Source organism: Sorex fumeus, unplaced genomic scaffold (assembly GCF_029834395.1).
Source record: "Sorex fumeus unplaced genomic scaffold, SorFum_2.1 ptg000086l, whole genome shotgun sequence".
In the NCBI taxonomy this organism is placed as follows: Eukaryota; Metazoa; Chordata; class Mammalia; order Eulipotyphla; family Soricidae; genus Sorex; species Sorex fumeus.
The window spans coordinates 11,634,879-11,660,461 of NW_026606143.1; the positions used below are offsets into that span (position 1 = coordinate 11,634,879).

The 25,583-nt window shown below is 39.9% G+C and overlaps 1 protein-coding gene across 1 annotated transcript in view; it reads right to left on the reverse strand.

Annotated features, from left to right (window-relative positions):
- Positions 1-2,370: 2,370 nt before the first annotated feature.
- LOC130039330 (cytochrome b-245 heavy chain) overlaps positions 2,371-25,583 on the reverse strand; it is a 49,514-nt gene continuing 26,301 nt past the window's right edge. Inside the window, exons 7-13 of the mRNA XM_056131200.1 lie at positions 21,860-21,989; positions 18,876-18,968; positions 14,638-14,891; positions 13,609-13,771; positions 11,092-11,238; positions 6,270-6,394; positions 2,371-5,107 (exon numbers count right to left, since the gene is read on the reverse strand). Of these exons, the coding sequence (XP_055987175.1) occupies positions 4,981-5,107; positions 6,270-6,394; positions 11,092-11,238; positions 13,609-13,771; positions 14,638-14,891; positions 18,876-18,968; positions 21,860-21,989 (1,039 nt within the window). The 3' untranslated portion in view covers positions 2,371-4,980. The remainder of the gene's footprint in view (positions 5,108-6,269; positions 6,395-11,091; positions 11,239-13,608; positions 13,772-14,637; positions 14,892-18,875; positions 18,969-21,859; positions 21,990-25,583) is intronic.

Sequence of the window (25,583 nt, forward strand, 5' to 3'; positions counted from 1 at the left end):
CATTGGGCCAAACCCAAGTATTAATATATCTGAGTGTGTGCACATAGCCCACTCTGCCCTCCACTGCTTCCTGCTTTCATTCCTAGCCATCAGACCCGGAGATATCACTTGGGACAGTCCTTAGGAAGTAGCTGCCACAGGACCCCAAAAGTAGCTGCCACAGATACCCTATAGTTTTTAATTCTAGTAACCCCAGCGGCCTGAGCAAAAGAGACATAACACCTCCCCATCTGACCAGCCACATGCTCCTCATTCACTCCCCCACCCACTAATGTGATCTAGTGTGGCCCCGCCCACAGGTGAATGGCTTCCTTCCTTCCTCCTTTGTGGGAAGCCAAGAGCCCTCTCATAGACCCTGGCCATGGTTCCCATGTTAGGAACTGCTTGGGACAGACATTGGTGACAGTCTCCCAGGACTTCCTGATCTCAGCGGATACCTGATCTATAGCCACACATCAGGCTGACAGCTTATCTGGCCTTATCTATAGTAAGCTCCAGGATGCATCTACTCCCTAAGACCCTTTGATATACAAATGTAAAGCTCAGGATGCACCTACTGCCACAAGACCCTTTGATGTACAAATGTCTACCTTGAATGTTAGGTAAAGCTCTTGTTGCTGACCTTACCATATATGGTTATATTGCTTCTGCTCCTGACTGAGCTGCCCGGACCCTATATAAACAGCCTGTATCCCTCAATAAAGTCTGTCCCTTTTTCTCTCTGTTTCTAAACTGTACTCTGTCTCTTGTGTCTCGTGTTCATTCGGTTGGTCCCTCCTTGCACCATCGGATCAATCCTCAGGCCACCTCCGCGGGGGCCGGAGAGTGGTAACGGGGGGTGGGGGGGAGGCTGCACTCCTTCCATCTCTTCCTCCCTCCCTCCTTCTCTCTCTTTCTGCGATGCTCAGGACTTACTCCTGGCTCTGTGCTCAAGGATCACTCCTGGTATGTCCTGGGGGACAATATGGGGTGCCCAGGATCAGCCACATGCAAGGCAAGCACCTTTCTCACTGTACTATCTCTCTGGCTTTGTGCAAGGCTTTCTCTTTCTTTCTTTCTTTCTTTCTTTCTTTCTTTCTTTCTTTCTTTCTTTCTTTCTTTCCTTTCTTTCTTTCTTTCTTTCTTCCTTCCTTCCTTCCTTCCTTCCTTCCTTCCTTCCTTCCTTTCTTTCTTTCTGTTTTTTTTTTGTTTGTTTTTTTGGGTCACACCCAGTGGTGCACAAAGGTTATTCCTGGCTCAGGCACTCAGAAATTACTCCTGGTGGTGCTCGAGGGATCATATGACCATATGGGAACCTGGGAATCGAACTCGGGTCAGCCGCGTACAAGGCAAACGTCCTACCCGCTGTACTGTACTCTAGCCCCTGCGCATGCCTTTCTTAACTGAAGTCCCTAAAGTCTGGAAGACATGACTGCTCCCTCAAATGCGCAGAATCTTCATGTTGTACATTTTATTTAAATAAGACTGAAAAGGCATTAAATCAAAATAAATAAAAGTGAAAATGAGCCAGTGTTTCAAAACCAAGTGGCCAAGATGCAACAAAAGTTTTACACTATCACTGTTACCCCGCTATTCTTAATACACAATCTGTACTCAGCACAATAGCTTTGAAAATATTCTTGGTTGCTTCTACTTGGTCTAATCTGCTAAGGTAGGATAAAATAAAAATAATTTTTTTGCCTGAACAATATGGATTGAATGCTGACAAACATCCACTGGTCATGGGCTAATGTATACCTATCACTTAGCCTTTCACTTCAGTTTACTTATCAACAAATCTGGCTTCAAAAAACTACATTAAGGTGTCCTGAAGGACTGGATGAAGAGTATGTAAAATGTTTGTCATGCTTGATGGTGTTCACTGAATATTTACCATGTTAACACTTGCTGACTTTCCCTGGAGCCACATTTCTATGTCTCTGTTCGTACTCCACATCTCTATTTCCTAGTGGAAAGTGTAACTGGTTGACTTATTTAAAACAAAGGTCAGCACAGAACCGTGTGTGTGTGTGTGTGTGTGTGTGTGGTGTGTACGTGTACCCACAATATGACTTGATGACACCAAATAGTAGAGTTAGAACCTAAAAGATGAGTGGAAATAAAAAGGGGACTTACATTACGGCTTCTTTGCCTTTGAAATTCTGTCCACCAAGTGACATGACATGCCTGTGTCCTTTACATCAGTGCTGTGAAGGTCACCAGGACATTAACACAGAAAGTTTTTCTTTTCAAATCCAGAACTTCTGCAGAGTTTGGCACGACATACACAAAACCACAGAGGACTCTCAAGCCCTATGCAACAGTGACAAACTGTGCAATTTGAAGCCACCTTTTAATACCAAGTTCAACTGCAAACACCGAGAGAGCTCATACATTTTAATAGTTTAGCAAATTTTAATCATTATTCTGAGGAGTTATCGCCCACGGTCCCTCCCCCAACTGTTCAGATAAAACACAAGCATTCAAATTTCATAAAAACAATATTGCCAAAGCAGGAGAACTAAGAAAAAAACCTTGCCTAGCCTTGAGATTAAAAGCACTGCTTAATTATCTTCTCAGTACCTGTCACTATATTCTAAATACTAAATGCTGAAAGAGCTATTCTGGCAGCTGGAAGCTTTGAAGAAGCAATAAAAAGCAAGCTCTCATCACGACAAGCACCTTTATGCTCATTTTTTTCACATCTTATAACCAGAATAACACAGGGAGCATCTCTCTCTTTTGGCAACTATGTCAATGTTAAAGGCAGACAGCCTGGAGAAACGTTTATAGGGAGACAACTGAAGTTGGTTTTACTCATGCCACATAGGTTAGAGGGCCAAGATTTTTAGTCTGCTTCTAACTGAGGTTCCTCTCCTGCTCACACTTAGGTATAAAGAGTGAAACTATGAATGCAGAGCCTGTGGCTTAGTAATAGAACAGTTAAAATTTGTTGAATGGGTTAAAAGATATCTGAAGTGTGGTGAGAACAGGCTGACCCCAAGTTTCTCTAAGCAGGGATGTTCCTAGGACATTTGGGAGTAGGCAACATTCCCATAGCAAATCTGACTTGTCAAAGCACTGGGCATCCAGAGAGCCAAAGAGCAGCTGAGTTTTACTATTTCATCCTGGGCCCCTGAATATGCCTGTTCAGCGTTAAAATCTTTGACTAGATTTTCAGCTTCAAGACTATATATAACCAAAGTAAAATGAAAAACACACATATATACACATATATGCTTCTTTCAATTACAGCCAATACATTTAAAAATTTTAAGAAATTTGAAGTAGGAAATAAGACTCCTTTCCCTGATCCTTTTCCCTTTTTTCTTTTTTGATTTTTCTTTCTCCTTTTAGTCACTTTCTCCTTCCCTCCTGTCCTAATCTGCTCTTCCACTGTTTGCCTCACTTTTTTCCTCTTTACTAAAGTTGACTAGTTCTAGATATTTGTCGCTCCAGAGAGAGGAACTGTGTTTATTTCCCAGAAATATAAGCAGGTCTAAGCAGAAAAATAAAGCAAAAACAAAATAAAAAACTCTGACCACATTCAGAGAACATTCTACTGAATGTGAATCTAATACACAATAAGCAAGGGATTTTAGGTTCTTAATATCAAGATGCTGTTAATATCAAGATGATGTCATTGCTGTTAAACCCATAAACTGTTAGTCACACAAATAAAATAAATTTTTGTGAATGTATTTAAGTAAAGTGGAGTGGAAGTATTTAAAGCAGGTGGGCATATCAGATATATACTTAGCACCATTCTTGATTTGAAAATCACAAGTGGCAATAAATTGGTTGGCATTTTTTTATAGCCCAGAAATCAGAACTAAAGGAGCCAGCAGGAATTATGGTAGGAGGTCACTTCTCTGCTTACATGGCTCTTGTTTGTTTGTTTTGTTGTTGTTGTTGCTTTGTTTTGTTTTGTGGCTACACCCAGCAGTGCTCAGGAATTACTCCTGGCTCTGGCTCTGTGCTCAGGGATCATATGGGGTGTAGGGGATTGAACCCTGGGTTGGCTGTCGGGGTTCAATCCCCTACCCAAGACAAATGTCCTACCCACTGTATTATCTCTCCAGCCCCCTAATTTATCTCTCTCTCTCTCCCGCCCCCAGCTTCAAACAAGAATTTAAGAAAACTTTCAAATTACTGTCCTTAGTCTGTTTTCTATTCTCAGGAGAATCAGGTTCCTTTGCTCTATAAAAATAACAGGAGCTACTTCCCAGGAGCTATTTAAGACTTAAATTCTACCCTGGCATTATATATTATTATATATTTCTAAATGTCTTTTTATTTATTCATTCAACAAACTGCCCTTGAGTGTCTACTCTCTGCCACACATCTTTGTAAATGCTAGGTATTCTGTGAATTCTGGTCAGCCACATATTCTTTTGTAGGAAAAAAAATCTCTCTGACCCAGTTAGGCTTCCAAAAAAAATGGGTATTTTCAAATATCATTCCTGTCACTATTAAGTGCTGAATCACTTTCAGCGTATATTATCTCTTAACTACGTGGACATTTTCCTTCTATATGGCAATGATAACAAAAATGACACAAAAGGAAAATAAATAGGTACTATCTGGTTTGTTTCTTCTACTGGAATTATAAAACCCTATTTGTAGGAAATTTGACATCATAGGAAGACTCCCAAAACAGATCTGGTCTCAGCTTCCTAAACTTTAGAAGTTTTTCTCACCATTTTGAGCCCCCCAATTTTTATCCTGAAAAAATAAATCTAGGTATCCTTACCCTCTTTTTTCTGGCATTACTATAAGAGAAAAAATGAATTAAAGCTTGTAAAATTGTTCCAAAAATCATAAAACCCCATACAAATGATTACATTCAAACAATCTTTTGACTTATTTTTTCAGTGAAAAACAATTGCGTTTTCATTACTGTTATCCCATTTTTAAAAGGGAGGAATGTATATCATCAACTAGTATTATTTGGGCATTTGGCAGCATAACCCACATTTAGATCCTCATGGAACAGACCAGTTAGAAATTTTCCTTATTGAAAATGAAGTGCACTCCTCGGGGGCCAGATTCAGAACTGGAGATGCTCTGTTTACTGAGGGTTTTGGCCAAGGCTTCTGGTCCACAGAGGAAAACTCCTATTCTGGTACTTTTGAAAGAAAGAGAAAAAGACAAGTTTCAGATTTTGTTATTAAATAAATGACAAACCAGATGTGCATGCACGCATTTGTGGTGTGGTGTGGTGGTGGTGGAATGTGTGTGTGTATGTGTTTGTGTGTGTGTGTATGTGTGTGTGTGTCTTGGGTGTTCCTATTGGTTTCCTTCTAGATGGGCTGCTTCCTCAGGGCCTAATGCTCTCTGCTCCTTTGTATTTTTCACAAATGCAGAACCCAAATTGCCCTGGAAGAGGGAAGCTCAGCTATGTTTGAAGGGGAGGTGGGCAACTGCACACTTCAAAAGACAGTTGATGACTTCCCTGGAAAATGTTATTAAAGGAGGATTTTTGGAAACAGAGAAATGGTGAATTTGAGTCTCTGGGCTACTACTTTTCTGTGGTTCCAGACCCTCTGGCATGGTGAAACTGGAAATACTGACTATGCCAACAGCTTGGTTAGCAGAGCTTGGCTGCATGACTCAACATTTGAGAATCTGAAGCCCTTCTTCTCAAGGTGTGGTTTCAGACCAGTAACCTTCAGAGTCCTCTTTTAAAGAATGCTGATTCTTGGGTAACAGCCTAGATTTACTAAGTCAGCACTGTATTTTAAAAAGATCTTTCAGCAATTCAGCTCAACTAAGAGAAAGGAGCCTAAAGGACTCATTGATGGTAGTTTCTTAGGTTATTATTGTTCTGTAAAGATAGAGTGATCCCTCAAAGTTTCCAGATGGCTAAACATTAGTAAGGATGGAAAGAACTTGGGAATGTATGGACATTTATTATTTTAGACCCAAAATCTTTAACTGGAAATGGGGGCAGTGTTTCCTAATAATTAATACATATATAGCATTGAATTAAAAGAAATAGTGAAATTTTGGAGAACAAAAGTCCCTTGAGTTATTACCCTACTTGGAAGGAGCAGGGGTCAGAAACTTTGAGGTGGGTACTGAGAATTTTTGCTTATAATAGCTCTCTAGGTCATTTTGGTGTGATGTAGTCTCTCTCTTAAAGTCAGCAATATTTAGAACCTTTTGTTGGGTATGAATATAGTTGTCTAGGTGATTCTATCTCTAGAATATATCAATATAGTCATGTTTGGGAGCTACTGCTATAGATAGGACATGAGCTTCAAGAACATCTTAGTTGAACTCCTTACTTTGGATGCTGACTTGCAATTGTCTTAAATTCATTATCCCAGTTGGGTCGCCCATACAAGGTCTTTTGTTTCAGGCCTGTGATAACATCCTTTTCCTCATCATGGTGCACAGCAAAGTGATTGGCCTGCAGAGAAAAACATAAATTCAGAAAGAAGGAAAAAACAGATACACAACTAAGCTACACATATAAGACTCTGAGTTCAATTCCCAGCAACACACACACATACACACACAATGAGACATGCTGATCTGCTGCAAAAACATACACAGACAGCTCATGAAGCTCTCACTATTTATTTGGGTTACACATGGTTGGAGCAAGTTAACATGCTAGAAGCAATAAGATAAACAATGCTAAACAAAATTAGTCTTTTTATGAAATTTCTTCTAGAAAGAGAGATGTCAAAGTATACACATGAATACTTTGGAAGAAACACAAGCACCTCACTGATAAAAGATAAAGGAATTGTGGGTGGAGGTTATGGAAAAGTTTCTGAGCTTCGAAGTGTGAGTAGGATTTAAAATTTCTCAATTTTCACAGTTTTGCTTTCCTTACATCTGACTTTCTTTTCTCATGCTAATATACCTCCACTCATTTGGGACAATCATTAAAAATGGAAATTATCATAGACCAAAATGCTTTTATATTTTAGTAACAAAGAGGGATCAAAGTGAGTCTAAAGAGTAGCGTGTTTTTGTGTGTATACATAGAAACATTTGTTTTCTACTATGGGGGGGGGGTTGGAGTGATAGCACAGTGGGTAGGGTGTTTGCCTTGCAAGCGGCTGACCGGGGTTCGATTTTCCCAACTCTCTCAGAGAGCCCGGCAAGCTACCGAGAGTATCCTGCCTGCACGGTAAAGCCTGGCAAGCTACCCGTGACCTATTCAGTATGCCAAAAACAGTAATAATAAGTCTCACAATGGAGATGTTACTGGTGCCCACTCGAGCAAATCGATGAACAATGGGATGACAGTGCTATAGTGCTACTATTCCAGGGGAACTCAGTTTAAAAAAGATGTATTTTTCATAAAAATCAGTAATTAAATTTATTTAAAAATCAATCTGGGGCTGGGAAGATAGTTCAGGGGTAGGGTGCATGCTATGCATGTGCTAGGCTCTGAATTTAATCTCCAGGACCTCATGGCCCCTTGAGCACCTCTAGGTGGCCCTCAGCACCACATCTTTGTGCTCCAGCATTGAATCACACAGTCTGGTTGGCCGAGTATCAGTGGAAGTGGTCCCCAGATACCCTGAACAGTACTTGAGAAGTAGTGTTTTATTATAAAATAATAAATCTAGTTTTAAATTCATAGATGGATAATGGAGATGAAGGATGCGTAGAAGGGTGTTATTCTAGTTCAATGGTCCTGCAGGGACCAGTTTTACAAAGTAATAGAATTATTTTTTCAATTCAAAGCAACCTACATTTAAAATAAGGCACATAAAGGTAATGGCAAGGTTGCAATAAAGGTCCTAAGGCAACATAATGGGAGAACTGATCCACACAATTGAGTTGGTAGGGGAATTGGGAGAGAGGAATCTGAGGGTCCTTAGGAGAAGGAGAGGGTACACTGGTGATGTATATGGTATTGGAATTATGTTCATGAGGAACTATTATTAATAGCACTGAATCGCAACAATAATAAATAATTCAAAAATAGTGTGCATAGCTATGTAAATAACAACTGCAAAAAAGTAATAATAGCTACTAATTGTTATTAAGCAATGCTATTGTGCAAGGTAATGTTCTTATTTATCATCTAATTCAAGCCTCACAATAATGCTATGAAGTAGTTATTGCTGACATCCACATTTCAGATGAGGAAGTTATAATATATTTATATACTATGGATTTACCCCAAGTTTCATATTTACTTTTTATTTACTTTTTTTTAAAATGTAGGAGTACTGCTATTTTTTCAGCCACTGATTAGCTGATTGAATTGTGCATGAACTCCACCTTGCTTTTTTTTTTCATTTTTTATAATTTTATTTATTGAATCACCGTGAGAGCAGTTACAAAGCTTTCGGGTCTAAATCTCGGTCATACAATGAAACACCCGTCCCTTCACCAGTGCCCATTCTCCACCCCCAACAACCCCAGTATACCCCCATCTCACACCCTTCCCCTACCTGTGAGGCAGATGATTTCCACATTACTCTTTCTCTACTTTGATCACATTCAATATTTCGTCACCAAACCCACCATTATTATTTGAGATTTTACCCCAACACTCAGATCTGCTGAAAAGGCAACAGTAGACAATTTGTGTTCTATTGCTGGTTATGAATAACATATGATGTCGCGTGGCTGCAGTAGGGCCATATGATTTTGAAATTCTGAAATTTTAACACTTAAATCTGGAGGGATTTCTGCCAAAAGCCACTGGGTTTAGAGATTTGCTCCTGAGTCTCTGGTTCATGGCCGTTGAGCAGCTTGATCAGGAGCCAGAGAGGCCGTTCGTGGGCGATGACTTGGGGTCTCGTTGGGACGGGGAGACCAGGACCAGCTCCACCCCCATCCTGTGAGGTCCAACAAGTTTTGTCACTGCGGGCCCAGACCTGACTGTCCAGTGGGCTCTGGAGGATGATGGCCACCGAGCCACCAAGGGGGAGCAGGCAAAGGGACAACACCCTTTCCCCCCTGGGGTGGCCCGGCGACAGTAACCTACTGTGGAGTCCGGCCGCATTTCTGCCAAAAGCCGCTGGGTTTTGAGATTTGTTTCTGAGTCTCTGGGATCATGGCCGTTAAGCAGCTTGATAAGGAGTCAGAGAGGCCATTCATGGGCGATGACTTGGGGTCTCGTTGGGGTGGGGAGGACAGGCCCAGCCCCCCCATCCCCTGAGGCCCTGCGTGTCTTGTCACTGGGGGCCAAACCTGACTGTCCAGTGGCTTGTGGAGGATGGCGGCCACAGAGCCGCCTGGGGGAACAGGCCAAGGCATGAAACCTATTCCCACCTGGGTTGGCTCAGCACTGGTAACCTACTGCAGGGACCGGATGCATTTCTGCCAAAAGCTGCTGAGTTTCGAGATTTGTTTCTGAGTCTCTGGGATCATGGCCATTAAGCAGTTCAATCAGGAAAAATAGAGGCCATCCTCTAATTATATAGCTGAGCTGGAGGTGGTTTGTGGGTGTGTCTCCCACATACCTAACTTTTGGCTGTTTACTTTCTTGGTAAACTTTGCCCCAAGTTTTCGGGGTCTGGCCAAAGGCACAGCAGCAATTTTGGGGTATCTGGAAGTCTGAAGGTGCCATGAGGCTGCTGATGCACTCACCTCACAGGTACAGATTGACCTGCTGGCGGCACCATACCACCATTTATTTACTTTTTTCGGGGAGAATTATGGGCTAGATATGGCTGTGTTCATGGCATGCTCCTTGGCTCTGAGCTCAAGAGTCACTCCTATCAGGGTTCATGAGGCCATATGTGGTGCTGAGGATAGAACTTGCGTCGGCTATGTGCAAGGCAAGAGCCTTCCAGCCCTTAGTGTTGGTCCAGCTCTTTCTGGATTTCATTTTTATCAGATGATTTTGCTCTAGGTATGTCCAGCTGAGAATCTGCTTTTGCTCCCACTCAGAGTGACACCTTATGCAGCTGAAACACTGATAAATATTTGTAACATTTACTTACTTATAAAGATGTATGTATTGCGGAGCTGAAGAAATATTACAATGGGTAGGGTGTTTGCTTTATACACAGCTGACCCAGATTCAATCCCCGGCATCCCTGTGATTCCCCATGCATGACCAGGAGTAATTACTGAGTGCAGAGTCAGGAGAAATCCCCAAATATCACTGGGTGTGGCCCCCAAACAAACAAAAATATGTATGCATTAGGAATCATTAAATTATTTTAGGTTTCTCAATATTAGTAATTTTCACATACATTTGGGGCTGTATAATTCTTTATTATAGGAGACTATCTTGTGATTTCTAAGATATTTCTAAGATATTCACATTGGTAAATATTCCAGGATGAAGGTGGGATGTATATATATATATATGCTTAATGTACATATGCACATTACCTTTATTATTATATTGGTTTATTTACAAATGATAATCATGAACTACTTGTAATTGCTAAGAGAACAAGCTCTTGAGCACTGTGACTGTCACTTTTTGACTACTCTTAGACTGTGTCACTGAATCACTGTCATCCCATTGTTCATCGATTTCCTGGAGCAAACACCAGAAATGTCTCCATTCATCCTAGTCCTGAGATTTTTAGCAAGTGCCACATTGGAGGCTCTTTCAGGGTCACGGGAATGAGACCCATCATTGTTACTCTTAGACAAATAACCTAATCTGTTCCTGTCCTTGGCTTCCTCATTTTGAGACTTGAATTGGATAATCACTAATAACACTGCCTGGCACAATAGCATTGCTTAATGGTAATTAGAAGTTGTTTTCACTTCTTAAGTGCACGCATATATTATCAAACATGCATGAATACATACACATATCTAATATATATTGTATGTGACTATATACATATCTATGTATACATAGAGAGATAAAACTAATATCTCCTTTCCATAACCAGTGGATAATCTTGTTCAACTGGTTCCAGATCCCTGATGAGACTATTACTCTAAAGAGATCAGAATCATGGCTTTATTCTCTTATAGGCTCCTTAGATTTGATCTGTTCCATACACAACCTTTTTTTCTAGTCTCAATAGTATGAACTCATAGGGATAGTAGTGAGAGTGAATGAACCAGATCTGAATCCACCAACCATTCCATGTATCAAGGAGAAATCAGTAAACACTGGGCACTATAGGAAGGACCTGAGATATGGAATCTTTTCTTTACCTGAGACTCATCCCAGCCAGTGAGATAGATGTTGTAGCTAAGGAAGTCAGCATTGTTCCTCTCCTGCATCTGGGTCTCCAGAAGTTGCAGCAAGTCTGCAAACCATTCAAAGGCATGTGTGTCTCGACATAGCCAATAGAAATAGATCTGAAAGAGAAACAGATGATATAAACGATCTTGTTAGCACTGGCACAGGGTTTTATCCCCTCCCCCAAACATTTTTCTTCCTGCTCAGAGTGCCTAGAAACAGATTTTCAGAGCACTCTGGACATTACACAAACCAGCTCTTCAAACTAGAGCCTTCTAGTCTTCATACTTTCATGACACTAAAGTAATACCTTGGTCTCAAAAAGACAATCACTTTAAAAAAAAAAGGCGTTAGCCTACCACTTTCCCTCGGGGTTTGCTCTTATTCTCCCCGAATCCCTTGATACCTTTATACCTTGTCTCAGAAGGCCAGTGGAATCTCTAGACTAGCAATAATTGCTATCAACATTTACTGACAGGTCTTTAAGATCTGCCTTGGGGGAAAAAGTATTTCTACCCACAACTCCACTGCACAGAAAAGAGGGAAAGGGAAATAAAAATTAGCATAAGTAAATGTCCCTATTAGAGGTTATCTTTCAATTGTTAGATGGCTCAATTTTTATAGAATATGTCATATCAAAATTAAATCTACCATATATGACCTGGCAATTCCACTCCTAGATATCTATACAAAGAACACAAAGATACTAATTTGAAATGCTATTTTCACATATATGTTCACTCTAGCACATTTACAATAGCCAAGATCTGTAAACAAACCACTTCCAAATGACAGAAGAGTGAATAAAGAAATGGTGGTCTATATGTAGAGTGGAATACTACTCAACTGGGGCTGGAGAGATAGTACAGAGAGTAGGGTGCTTGCCTTGAACTTTTCCAACCCAGGTTCAATTCTCAGCACTCCATGTGGTCTCCTGAGCACTGCCAGGAGACAGGGGTACAGAGTTCCTGAGTACAGAGCTAGGAGTAACCCCTGGGAATTGCTTTATGTGACCCAAAAACTAAAAAACAAAAAGATGAAATCTTGCATTTTGCTAAGATTTGAATAGAACTAGAGGGTTCATGTTAAGCAAAATAAGTTAGAATGAGTAAGACAAATATCAAATTCCCCCACTATTGTGTTGGATACAGACAAGCAAAACAAGGCAACATAAAAAGTCTAACTAAAACGAGCCCTTGAACTCTAACCACAGAACTGAAGGGAAGAAGGGAAAGGGAGTTTGTGGGAGGGAGGAGTTCACTGGACTGTGGTGAAAGAATATTGATACTTTAGTGATAGGTTTGATGTGGCAACTCATACTTGAAAGAGATGTGAAATTATACCCCTAAAATAAATTGTGTTCTGGGGACTGGAGCGATAGCACAGCAGGTAGGGCGTTTGCCTTGCACACGACTGACCCAGGCTCGATTCCCAGCATCCCATATGGTCCCCCGAGCACAGCCAGGAGTAATTCCTGAGTGTATGAGCCAGGAGTAACCCCTGTGAATCACCAGGTGTGACCCAAAAAGAAAAAAAATTGTATTCTGAATCAATAAAAGTGAAAACCTCAATAAAAAAAGTTTCTAAGACAAATACATCTTAGAGAAATTTCCAAAGATTTAGAAAATAAAACTATAGATACCAATTGTGGTGGTGGGGGTGGGGAAGGTGAGGTCCTTTATCAGGCAATGAAACCAAATTTGTACTTGAGGAAAAAAGTTCCCCTGGGAATTTATTCTGAGGTTCTATCCACAAGAAGAAGTTTCCTTTAAAAACATATTTTCCTGCCCTCTCCCTGCAATAAATAAATAAATAAATAAATAAATAGCACTGATATGCAGATTAGAAATGGAATCAGAGGGCAGAGAGATAGTACAGGGCTTAAGGTCTTTGCCTAGCATGCGGTCAGTTTGGGGTTGACCCCCCAACACCACAAATGGTGTAAGCCCTGAACATCACCAGGTGTGGCCCAAGACTAAAAGAAGGGGGAATTAACCCCAGTAGCTAATATGGGATGATGGAAAAAATAGTCTACATTATTTAAGTGGAATATAAAGGAATCATTAAAAAAATCACTACAAAGCCTTTGACAAGCTAAGAAACATTTTCTATAATATATTTAAATGGAGGATTTGGAATTGTGTGTAGTCAATATTTATAACTTTCTAAGAACATGCAAATACATGGGAAAATATTAGAAGCGATATACAAAAGGATAGCTACTAGACAGGATTGTGAATGCTTTTTCTTTTCTCTACCTTCTACCAAATTTCTACCAAGGCTCTCAAATACAATATAGTACTTTCACAAATAAGTCATTTATATAGAAGCACACTAACTTTTTCAAAGATCCCTTAACTTATCTAGCCTTTCTGGAGTGTCTTGGAACTGTCACTGTCCTAGGTCTCTGCCAGCCTCAACTCTGAAGCTCTCCAAACTTCACTCAGAAGAAAGTGATCTGAGGGACTCTGAGAAATGGACAAATATACCTTTTTAAGCTTCAGATTGGTGGCATTATTGCAGTATTTGTACCAGACTGACTTGAGAATGGATGCGAAGGGTGTAACACCAATGCCTGCTCCCACCAACATCACCACCTCGTAACTGAACACATCTTCACTGGCTGTGCCAAAGGGCCCATCAACCGCTATCCTGTAGGAAAGTGTGGGAGATGGTTACATAGATATTTTGCTATTGGAAATAGGATGGGAAACAAATGTTACCGGGTGTATGAAATATGACACTTCAAAATGGCACTCTGTATCTGGGAAATTGCTTTCAAGTAACCAACTTGGTGTCAGTACTCCATTTGGAAGTAAGAGGAGTTTTTAGCTAACCGAAAACCTTGGGAAACTCTCAGGGACATTCCCCCTACACTGTTTCACCCACAGTGTGTGTGTGTTTGTGTGTGTGTGTGTGTGTGTTGTGGGGAGTTGGTGTGTTTCTGTGTGTGTCTGTGTGTCTGTGTGTCTGTGTGTGTCTGTGTGTCCCACACTTGGAATTTCTGTCCATTGATGCCCATTGAGCTAAAGTGGGAATTTTCCATATCACAACATATTATAGATTTAATAACTCTTATTTTTATGTCTTTATTCACTGAGTTATTAAAACTCCTGTCCGTCAGCATTTATTAAATGGTTGACATTGTTAGGCAGGTGAATAATATATGACATTCACCTTCAAATAAAATGCCAATTAAAATTTTAAAGCCTTTGATGCACTAGAGTTTGTTTGGAAAAATATTTGGCTTTAACTTTTACAAATATTTAAAGGATGCTGGGAGTATCTATTGCTAGCATTTGATTCAAATATTTTTATATTCCATATAAGATTTATAAATATCTTTATAGACACACCAAAAAACATAAAATGGAGAACACAGAAATCACTTCCTATGGTTGCACAATCTGTGTGTTTTTTCAAAATGCAGGAGATAGTATAATGAGAGATAGAAGACGAGCTAATTAGTGGGTCCCCCCCGAATTCATTTATGTTTATCACATGCATATTGTACTCACTTAGGTAGTTTCCAGGCATCCTGAAACTCCTGCTTATCACAGCCACAGGCATTGAATAGTCCTTCTGTCCAGTCCCCGACAATACGGATATGGATGCTAAAGAAGTCTTCCTCAGGTGCAGAAGTCAGTGTGAAAGGGTGCCACTCAAGTCTGGACACCTTAGGACACTTGACAAAAATGTATTGTCCCACCTCCATCTTGAATCCTTTCTTTTTCATTTGTAGCTCAATAGTCTTGAAAGGGTGAGTGACCACCTACCAACAAAATACGTGTCTGAAAACTATACTTTTCCCAAATATTTGTCATTTTTAGAGTTCACATGAATAAAAGGTTGAGTTAAGACTCCCCTTGCCCCCAACCCAGTTCCCAGCTTCAGGGCCAATATAACAGTTCCTCCAGCAGATGTATCTCCTATGGGGAAATTTTTCTTGCCTGTAACCCACAGCCAGTGAAAATCTGATGCAAGGATAAAAGGACCTCTGTCCTCAATTTGAGAACATTGTGAGGGGATATTGTGACTTTAGCGCTCCCTCTACAATCAGCTGAGGCTTCAGTTGAGGGGCCTAAACTACCTCTCCACAATTCTACCTTTCTTTTATTGTACTTGTTCATTGCCTGAGACTATGCTTTATTCTTATGAAGGAATTTATCTTTCAATGTTAGTCTGTTGTGAAAATGATTTTCCCTTGAGAACACTAGGCAGCTCCTAGAAATAGGAAGAAGAGATGGTTTCCTGCTAAGAGGAAAGAGATGATTATCTCCCCAGGAATGGTCAGGAATCTTAGCAAAGAAGAAGGAAACCACATGGTGAATTATATAGTAGCAACGTTCTTCAAACCAAGCCAATCTGTGCTGTTTGCTTTTGTCCTGAGTCGCACTTGGAACTCACCTGAATCAATGCCTACATTTCTTCCTACCTAGGCAATACAGCATCTATCTCACTTCACCCCCCTCCGTCAGACCCCACCCATCCATTGGCATACTCATTCTCCACGTATATGAATGGTATAATGGTTATGTTCATGATTGCAAAAAAAAAAACTGGAAAAAATCCAAATGACTACCAACTAGTTGGAAATTTTTTTTAATAGAACACTATAGGGTTGGAGAGATAATGTAGCAGGTAGAGGGCTTGCCTTGCACACGATCCATCCAGTTCGATTCCCAGCATCCCATATGGACCCCTAAGTCCTGCCAGGAGTGATCTGTGAGCACTGAGCCAGGAGTAAGCACTGAGCACCACTGGGTGTGGCCCCCAAACCAAAATAACACACACATACACACACAAAACGTTGAAATATAAGAAACACTATTTCTTTGACAATTACTGAAATTCCTAAAGGAAATTTACATGTACAATGAAAACAAATGAAGGGGCATCAAATAATAGAAAAAATAACAGGGGCTGGAGCGAACGATAGTACAAGAGGTAGGCCACTTTCCTTGCAAGTGGCTGAACTGGGTTTGATCCCTGGCACTCCATACAATCCCCCACAGTACCACCACGTGTAGTTTCTGAGTACAGAGCTAGGTGTAACCCCTGAGCACTGTTGGGTTGGGTAAAGACCAAAAACGAAAAGAAAAATTAACAAAAACAAAATGACAGTTTCCTAAGTAGTATTACTGGATATTCCACAATAAAAGAGAATGAGCAATCATTTTAATAAGAATTATCAATTCCCAAAACCTGTGATTTAAGTCTATCTTCCATGATAAAGCTATGATCATCTTTCCTTTTTTCCCTCAAATAAGGAGTTATGATGCTTCATTTGGAAAACAGTAACCTGAGACTTATATAATGTTACAATCCAATGTTGTCTCAATAACAATTTAATTATTTTAAAGTATGTTGAAAAGTTAAATATTTGAAAAAGTACTTTACTAATTTTAAAAAATATGTTATAATATTATGTGGTAGGGCTGGAGCAATAGCATAGTGGGTAGGGCGTTTGCCTTGCACGCGGCCGACCGGGGTTTGATTCCTCCGATCCTCTTGGAGAACCTGGCAAGCTACTAAGAGTATTTGCCAGCACGGCAAAGCCTGGCAAGCTCCCCATGAAGTATTCAATATGCCAAAAAACAGTAACAACGTCTCACAGTGGAGACGTTACTGGTGACCGCTTGAGAAAATCAATGAACAAACAGGAGGACAGTGATTATGTGGTAAGAACAGTCTTAACCATATTGCAACTTTACAGTCAGACTTGGATGAAACCAAATAAAATAAACTAGTGGACTGCATTGTCACTGGGACACTTTTGGGTGACATCTTGCTTTTGATATTTCTTTTTGAAAAGGAAGAAATAAAACCTTATCAACCCCCCACCCCCGTTTTAAGATTGAATCAGGGTGAGATACACAGTTACACAGTTGTCCATGATTGGATTTCAGTCACACAATATTTCAACACCCATCCCTTCACCAGTATACATTTCCCACCACCAAAATCCCCAGCTTCCCTCCCGCCACCACTCACACCCAGTCTGCCAAACAGTTACACCCCTCTCTCTCTCTCTCTCTCTCTCTCTCTCTGTCGCGCGCGCACTCGCTCGCTCGCTCCCTTCCCTCCTTTAAGGCATTCTGGTTTGCAGCACAGGTACTGAAAACGTTATCATGTATATTACTTTATCTCTCTTCAGCACTCAGTTCTTGTTCAGAAAACTTATTTTCGTTACATAAAAACAAGTTTGCTAGAAAAGTGCATTCTGTTTTGTCAGCTCTCTTTTGCTAAGGGAAGTTCATGTCAGCTCCCTCTGCTGATGTACGGCATTTCCTTGTATAATACAATATAAACTCAATGTGAAAGGAGAACTGTTGTGGTTTCCTTTATTTCAAGATATACAATACCAGCTTGACGTCTTTACTAGGAACCTTCACAGACATCGAGAAAGAAAAACGAGGGCTCCAGGAAATACTATAGAAATAAGAGCAAATGTTTTGCTTATGAATGACTTTGGTTCGATCTTCAGCACCACATAAAGTCACTAAATGTGGCCTCCCAAACCATTGCTGGGGGGGTCACCGCAAAAGAAAGAAAAGTTAGGGTGAAGGATAGGAAGAATTTGTGTGTTTTTCAAATATAACCTGGGGTAGCCTTTTGGTAAATACCAATTAAATTAAATTGTATTTGATAAAAATAATCTTGTCGGGGCCATAGTACAGTGGGTGGGGTGCTTGCCTTGCACACAGCTGGCCCATTTTTGATCCCTGAAACCACATATGGTCTCCTTATTAGCCTTGACAGGAGTGATCCCTGAAAGCAGAGTCAGGAGGAGCTAGGCGTAAGATCTGAGCACTTCCAGGAGTGACCCAATACCCCCGCCCCCCCCAAATAATCCTGTATGGGGGTTGGAGAGATAGTTCTGAGATTAAGATCAACCCCAGTTTGATCTCTGGCATCACATATCACCTTCTCCTCAGCACCACCCTTGAGCACAGAACCAGAGCGAGTAATACACCTGAGCACTGCAGGGGGTGACTCACCTTGCTTCAAATTTCAATACAGAGTCTTGGCTGGCATTGTTCTATATTAGAACAAGTATTTTCCATTTTATTTATTTATATTTAAATATTCATTTGGCTATGAATTACCACTTAGAAGCATGGAGAGGGGGAGCAAATAGATTCATCCTCATGATCTGCAAGAGATTGGCCCCTGCATACCTTCTTATACCTAAATTGTCAGATATTAAGAGCTTCATATAAAATGACATAGTTTTTGTATATTACCATATCCTCTGATATGCTTTAAATCATCTCTGGGTTATGAATTATACCAAATGAAATGGAAATGCTATAACAGTCATTTTACTGTGTTTTAGGGGGCTTTGGGGTTTTGGGGGACCAAACCTGGCGATGGTCAAGGGTTACTCCTGGTTCTGCACTCAGGAATTAATTCTGGCAGATGCTCAGGGTACCATATGGGATGTCAGGGATAGAATTCAGGTCTTCTGCATGCAAGGCAAGCATCCTACTTGTTGCACTATCACTCCTGTACCTGTTTTACTGTGTTGTTGGGGAGGGGATCAGGCATAGTGACAAGAAAAAAATCCGTACATGTTCAGTACAGATGCATCTATCGTAGGTTGAACTATAGAATAAATATTTTCAATCCAAGATTGGTCAACTCTGCAGATATAGAACCTGGGGAGCTGAGTAAAAGAAAAAAGCTTCAATGACAGAGAGAACTTGGATAGACTTGTCCTGATGCTATTAGTAATTTTTAATTCAGCTGTTACCTTGGTGATGACTACTTTCTGTTGAGATCGCCAAAACCGGACCAACCTCTCACAGACATACAGGAACATGGGAGCCACTATCCATTTCCAGGTCTGTAATCAGAGCAAAGGTGAAAAATAAATGTGTTGAAGGGTGACAATTAACAAAAGATTAATCGGATAACACATTTTAAAGTCAAGTTAATCTTGCTTAAATGGGCTTGTTTAAATATTTGGTATGAAGTTAGTAAATTTCTTATACAAAAGACTGCATGGAAAATACATAAAATAAAATAAGTTATCTAGCCAGTTTTAAAAAAACCAAACGAGCATATCCTTGGCCACATTTAGGGAACTATATCTACAGTATGAAACTTTCCCAAGAGGAACTGCCCACAAGGGTGGAATTTCCTCCAAGTGTTGCAATAACAGTTGCAATAACCCTACAGCAAAGCAAGGATGGTTTCAGAATTAACATTTTTCTAGATTATAGTATTTCAGCAATACCATATTTTAATGCAACATTGAGATTGCTTATCTTAGTTACGGTGTCAAATTTTAATCTTTTGCAATATGAGAAATTTTCAGCAACAATTTAGCTATTTCTCTAATATCCTACTAAAGTCAGGGAGTTGTGCAACGCATTTGCTGAATGGGAATAAACCTAAAGCATTTCAAATTTCCCTAGATTCTCCTCTTGTCAGAATATGCAGTATTGGGTAATACTGGAATTACTGGGTAGTGTTGTTTGCTATATAAAAATATTTAGGCCACATAGATCCATCGTAGGGTTCAGTAAGTTAGGTTCCTAGTATTATTTCCTACAGTAGCAAAAATTTTAAATGATAGTATCATCTATGAGATGAAATTACAGAATTAATCCCCAAATGGAAAAAAAGTCAGAGTGTTACCTATAGTTTTGTATGATATTTCGGTTAGAATGCAGGGGGTGAGGAGTGTTTGGGCCAAACTCAGCAGTTCTGAGGGCTTACTCTGAATTCCATGCTCAGAGGTCACTTCTACCTGTGCTTGGGTGTGGGAACTATAGCAGTGGTGAGGATTATATTAAGTGCAAGGCAAGCACCTTAACCCCTGTACTATATTTCAGGCCATCTATTAATTTTTTAAAAAAGAACCTTATTGTTGGAAATTGAGATCACCCAAAAGTTCCCATCCCGAGCCAAAGTTGAAGAATACCTTCCCCCAGAAATAAAAACTGTTAAGAGTGCTGCAATGAACAAACAAGTGCAGATGTCACTTCGGCTATACTTTTTTGCCTCTCTGGGATATATTCCCAGGAGTGGTATTGCTGGGTCAAATGGGAGCTCAATTTCTAATTTTTTGAGAATCTGGAAAAAACCTGACTGAGAACAGATGACTGGTTAAAGAAACTTTGGTATATTTACACAATGGAGTACTATGTAGCTGTTAGAAAAGATGAAGTCATGAAATTTACATACAAGTGGTACTACATAGAAAGTATCATTTTAAGCGAAATGAGTCAGAAAGAGAGGGATATACATAGAAAGATTGCATTCATCTGGGGAACATAAAGTAACAAAATGGGAGACTAACACCCAAGAGTGGCCGAGATTAGTACCAGGAATTTTGCTCCCTGGCTTGGAGGCCAGCCACACATGCTAGGGGAAAGGGGAGCTCCGATTAGAGAAGGGAGGACCAAATAAAGGGTGTTGGGAGGATCCTCCCAGGATGGGAGAAGCATGCTGAAAGTGGACTATAGACCAAACATGATTGCCACTCAATGCCTCTTTTTCAGACCACAAGACCCAAAAGGAGAGAGAGAACAAAAGGGAATGCCCTGCCACAGGGACAGGGTGCGATAGGGGAGATGGGGGGTGGGAGGGATACTGGACCCGTGGTGGTAGAGGATGGGCACTGGTGGAGGGATGGGTACTTGATCATTGTATAACTGAAATCCAAGCACAAAAATTTGTGAGTCTACAACTGTACCTCATGGTGTTTCACTAATAAAAATTTAAAAAAATAGACTTGAAAAAAGAAATAAAAAGTGTTTTGCTAGATGTCTTTATTTTCACGGAATAGGTTTTCAAAGCAGTCTCACATCATTTATTCGGGTCACCATGGGTCTCGTTTGAATGCAATCAGGCATAATCGCCCCATAAACCAAACCAAACCAAAACAAAAAAAAACCTGAGATGTAAATATAACTTTATATTATTCTGCATTTAAGGAAAATAAAACAGTACTGTTCAGAAGCCCTGTGCAATAGTTGATTTTTGCCTAATTTTATACCAAAGACCTGCATGATACCCAATGGAGGAAGATATATGAGTATAGTTCTGACCTCTCATTCAATGGAGCAGAGATGCTGAGAATACACACAAAGGTACATTTTGAAGCTCAAAACAGAAAAAGGTAATATTTCCATCTATTTTCCTTTGATCATCCTTGCCATATACCTGCTATACCACTCAATGTCATTCATTGGGTATAGGGATGAGCCTTGCCTCTTTTAAGACTCATAGAGAGAAACTTCTGATGCCTAAAGGCAAACTGCTGTGTTAATTTATCCATTTCCCTCCATGCTCTGGAAGCTGTATCTGTCTTATCTCTTCGTATCTAAAGAGGCTCCTAGATTCTTAAAATCTGAGCTTTCCAACTCAGCTTAAGATGGAATCTCTTTGAAAATACTTAATTATTATTATTATGGTACTCATATCCAGAAGAGAAAAGATAGAACTTTTTGAACTTGAACAGCAGTTACCAAAATAATACAGAAAAGCATTATTTAAAAGCACTAAAGTTTTATATAAAGACATTCATAATAGATCTATAGAGAATGTATTTTCAAGAAATAATTTTAGACAATAGTTATAGCAGAAAAGATAGCTGTATACTTATAACATTTTAATAGATCCATGACTTTCATATATGTCAATTCTAAGATCTTTTGTTTATTTCTTAGACACAGTGTGAAGATTGTTTATAATGAAATTTTAATAGAAACAATGAATTGTACATACCATAGGTGGGTTCCCAGCGAACTCTGGGATGGGACAGTTCTTTATTTTCCCCCATTCAGTGATATTTTTTTCACATTTACTCGGATCATGTTTCTTCAAACTGTCTAAGGTCTGCCCACGTACAATTCGCCTGAGGGAATTAAATCCAAATTATGTCTTAAGCACAAGAAATTAAGTATTCAATTATTTGAGATTCTTGGTATATTTTAAGTATTTTAATATGGGTCCTGTACTTCCCACTTTAAAGTAACATCTTATTAACTCCCCCCCTCCCTGCCATAAAAAGAACAAGGAAAAAGGAAATAAAAACTGTTATATTTAGCAATAGAAAAATATATACAGTGACACAAAAATATTTATAACATTATGTGCTTCTATTTCAAGTGTTTATTATTTATTAATGGACTGCCCAAGTTGTGCCCAAGAGGTCAGATGTCACTCAGGATTCTCAGTCAACCAGGCTGACCATTCAATGAAGTAGCCTGAGGTTGTAGTGCTTCTTGGGACGTGAGGTGTTGGGGGATTACCAGGGCCATCCCAGCAGTGCTTGGGGTCTCTAGAACCATACCCTGCAGTACTCAGGGATTTCTAGGGCAACACTGGGAGAAACTTGAGGAACCACATGATGCCAGGGACCAAACAAGTGTCAAATCAAATTTGTAAGCATATCATGCTCTTTAACCCCTGTACAATCTCTCTGGACACTCAAATATTATTCTCTCTCTCTATCTTTGGCATTTTGGGTCACACCTGGCGGTGCTCAGGGGTTACTCCTGGCTCTGCACTCAGGAATTACTTCTGGCGGTGCTTGGGGGACCATATGGGACGCTGGGGATCGAACCCAGGTCGGCCACATGCAAGGCAAATGGCCTACCCGCTGTATTATCGCTCCAGCCCCTCAAATATTATTTTTATTTATAAGCAAATACAAAATGACAAATTGCAAGCTTCTACAGTGCCACTAATTTTAATAAATTAGAACCCAGTTCCCCTATTGTGAAGACAGTCTTAAAGGCAAAGATCTTGACCAGCAGAGCAAGGTTCAGTTTTACTCCTCTTGGTCAGGTACACTTGTATAATTGGCAACCCATTCATGCACACCAGAAACCTTGTTGTTTAATCCAAGTGCTTTGTTATTTGCAAGTTGTCTAAACTAAACCAGAAAGACTCAATATTTAGTTCATGGAGAGTATGATTCTCACAGACACCAATACTGATGGTACATCTTTTGAAGATCTTTCACTTAAATTCAATAAATATTAATTGAAAAACTACTGAAATGTAAGATAATGCTAGTATCATGAGTTTGGAGGAAGTGAGGCACAAAGTGGAGTGTGTCATGTCCCTGACTTCAAAGAACATAAATGCAGGGTCTTCAGAATACATTATAAGAGACATTGAAGATTTCTTTATAACGCTTCTGAAAAGTTTTCTTGGTGAAGGGGAAGCTCTCAAAATTCATGCCACTTAGTATATATTTAATAAAGTTTTAATTCAAGTCATTGATTGTCCCTTTCTAGCTCTAGGTCTTGGGCAAATACATATATTGAGCATGTATTATGCGTCAGGTCAAGAGAAAGGCACCATACCCAGATGATCTTAGTTATTCCCATAGTACCTGTATGTCACAGAGAAGAAAGCTTAGAGATCCTAGTTACCTGGAAGCATAATTATTTGGTAAAAAATAATTCTAGACCCAAGTCAGCTAATCTTGGTTTCAGGTGTGAGGGTCATCCTTCTCTTGTTTAGTTTTTGGACAAGATATGTAATTCCTTTTGGGACTGACTTCTTCAAATGTAAAGTAGCTATAATGTATTCATCAAAGGTTTAGTTTAGTGATGAGGTGGCATAATGTATAAAAATCAAGAGACATGAGGTAAGGCTCCAAGAAATAATAATTATTAAAGTTTCTTATGTCCAAATTTACTGGTGAATTAATAACAAAAATACACTTTCTTAGTTCTTTTCTTAGTTCTTTTTTTAACTAAAATATTTTGATGTTGTTATTGTTGATTGGGGGCCACACGTGGCCGTCTTTAGGGCTTATTCCTTGCTCTATACTCAGGGATCATCTTGCTGATGCTCGGGGTACCAAATGGGATGCTGGAAATTGAAATCAGGTCAGCTACATGGAAGACAAGTGTATTATTGTATTATTGCTCTGACCCCAGTTCTATTATTTTTATGGGTGTTGGGTCCCAAAGCAATGTTCAGAGGGGCCGTGGGTCACTTCTGGTGATATTTGGCCAACCATGACAGATGGTTCAATGCTCGGGACCAAGAATGTATGGGTAATCAGAAGGGACACTCAAATGGTACTCAAGGGTCTCCAGGGCTATAGACAGTAGATTTCAGAAGTCTTGCATAGCTGGGTATTAAACCAGGATCATGAACATGGACAGCATGTGCCAATGACCCTTGTATTATCTCCAAGATCCCATCTCTCTTTTTCTTCTTATTTTAAAAATACATATAGCTGAGGTAATATGATTACAATAGTGTTAATGGTTATATTTTTTTCATGTACAAATTTGCTTCACCTCATCACCGCTAAAGTGCCAAGGACCTTCCACCAAAGTCCCTATGGCTCCTCTAAACCACCTCTTCCTACCCACAAACTTCTCTTCCCTGATTGCTTGATAATCTCAGTTCTGCAGCAAAGCCCATGGGTTTACTTATCTGTGGATACTGTTTATTTCTTTGCCTTGTTTCTTGATATACCGCCTATGAGTAAGATCATTCAGTATTTACCCTCCTTCTGTTTTGTTTCACTTAACATGATACACCCTAGCCTTATCCATATGGCATAAAGGAGCAAGTTCCATCTTTCTGGGGCCAGACAGCATTTGCCTTGCATGTGGCTGACCTAGGGTTCAATCCCCAGCATCCCATATGGTCCCTGTGCACAGCCAGGAATAACTCTGGAGTGCAGAGCCAGGAGTAGCGCCTTACTATTACCACATGTGACCCCAAAATAAAAAAGTTTCATCTTTCCTTATAGTTAGCAGTATTCTATTGTGTAGATATACAGTAACTTCTTTATCTGTCATTTCATTTTGTTTTCATATCTTGGCAATTGTACTAAGCACTGTAATGGACACAGATGTGCATAAGTATTTTTTTAACTTTTTTTGTATTCTTGGAATAGATACAATTTCCTTCTATGCTTAATACCAGAACCAAAGTAAGAACATTTTAGTTTTATTACTTAGTTCAGTTGATGCTAGCCAAAAGACTGATTACTGAGCTAACTGGAGTGAATGTCAGATTCTTCTCAAATGGAGAACTATTCCAAATAAAGGAGATTCTTTTCAAATGAAGTATAAAGATAACCTACTTCTAAGGAAAATACTTGTCTGTGAAACTGTAGCACTGTAACACTGTCTTCCCGTTGTTCATCGATTTGCTTGAGCGGGTCCAGTAACATCTCCACTGTGAGACTTGTTACTGTGTTTGGCATATCCATACATCACGGGGAGCTTGCCAGGCTTTGCCGTGTGGGCGAGATACTCTTGGTAGCTTGCCGGGAGCTCCGAGAGGGGTGGAGGAATCAAACCCGAGTCACCCGGGTCGGCCGTGTGCACGGCAAACGCCCTATGCACTGTGCTATCGCTCTAAAAATAAAAAGTGGTTGAGTTACTAAGTTAGAGTGAAGAAGAAAATAAAGCATTTTCTTCTTGGGTTCTCTGAAATAGTTGGATTATGCCCAGGTCCCACTTAAAGA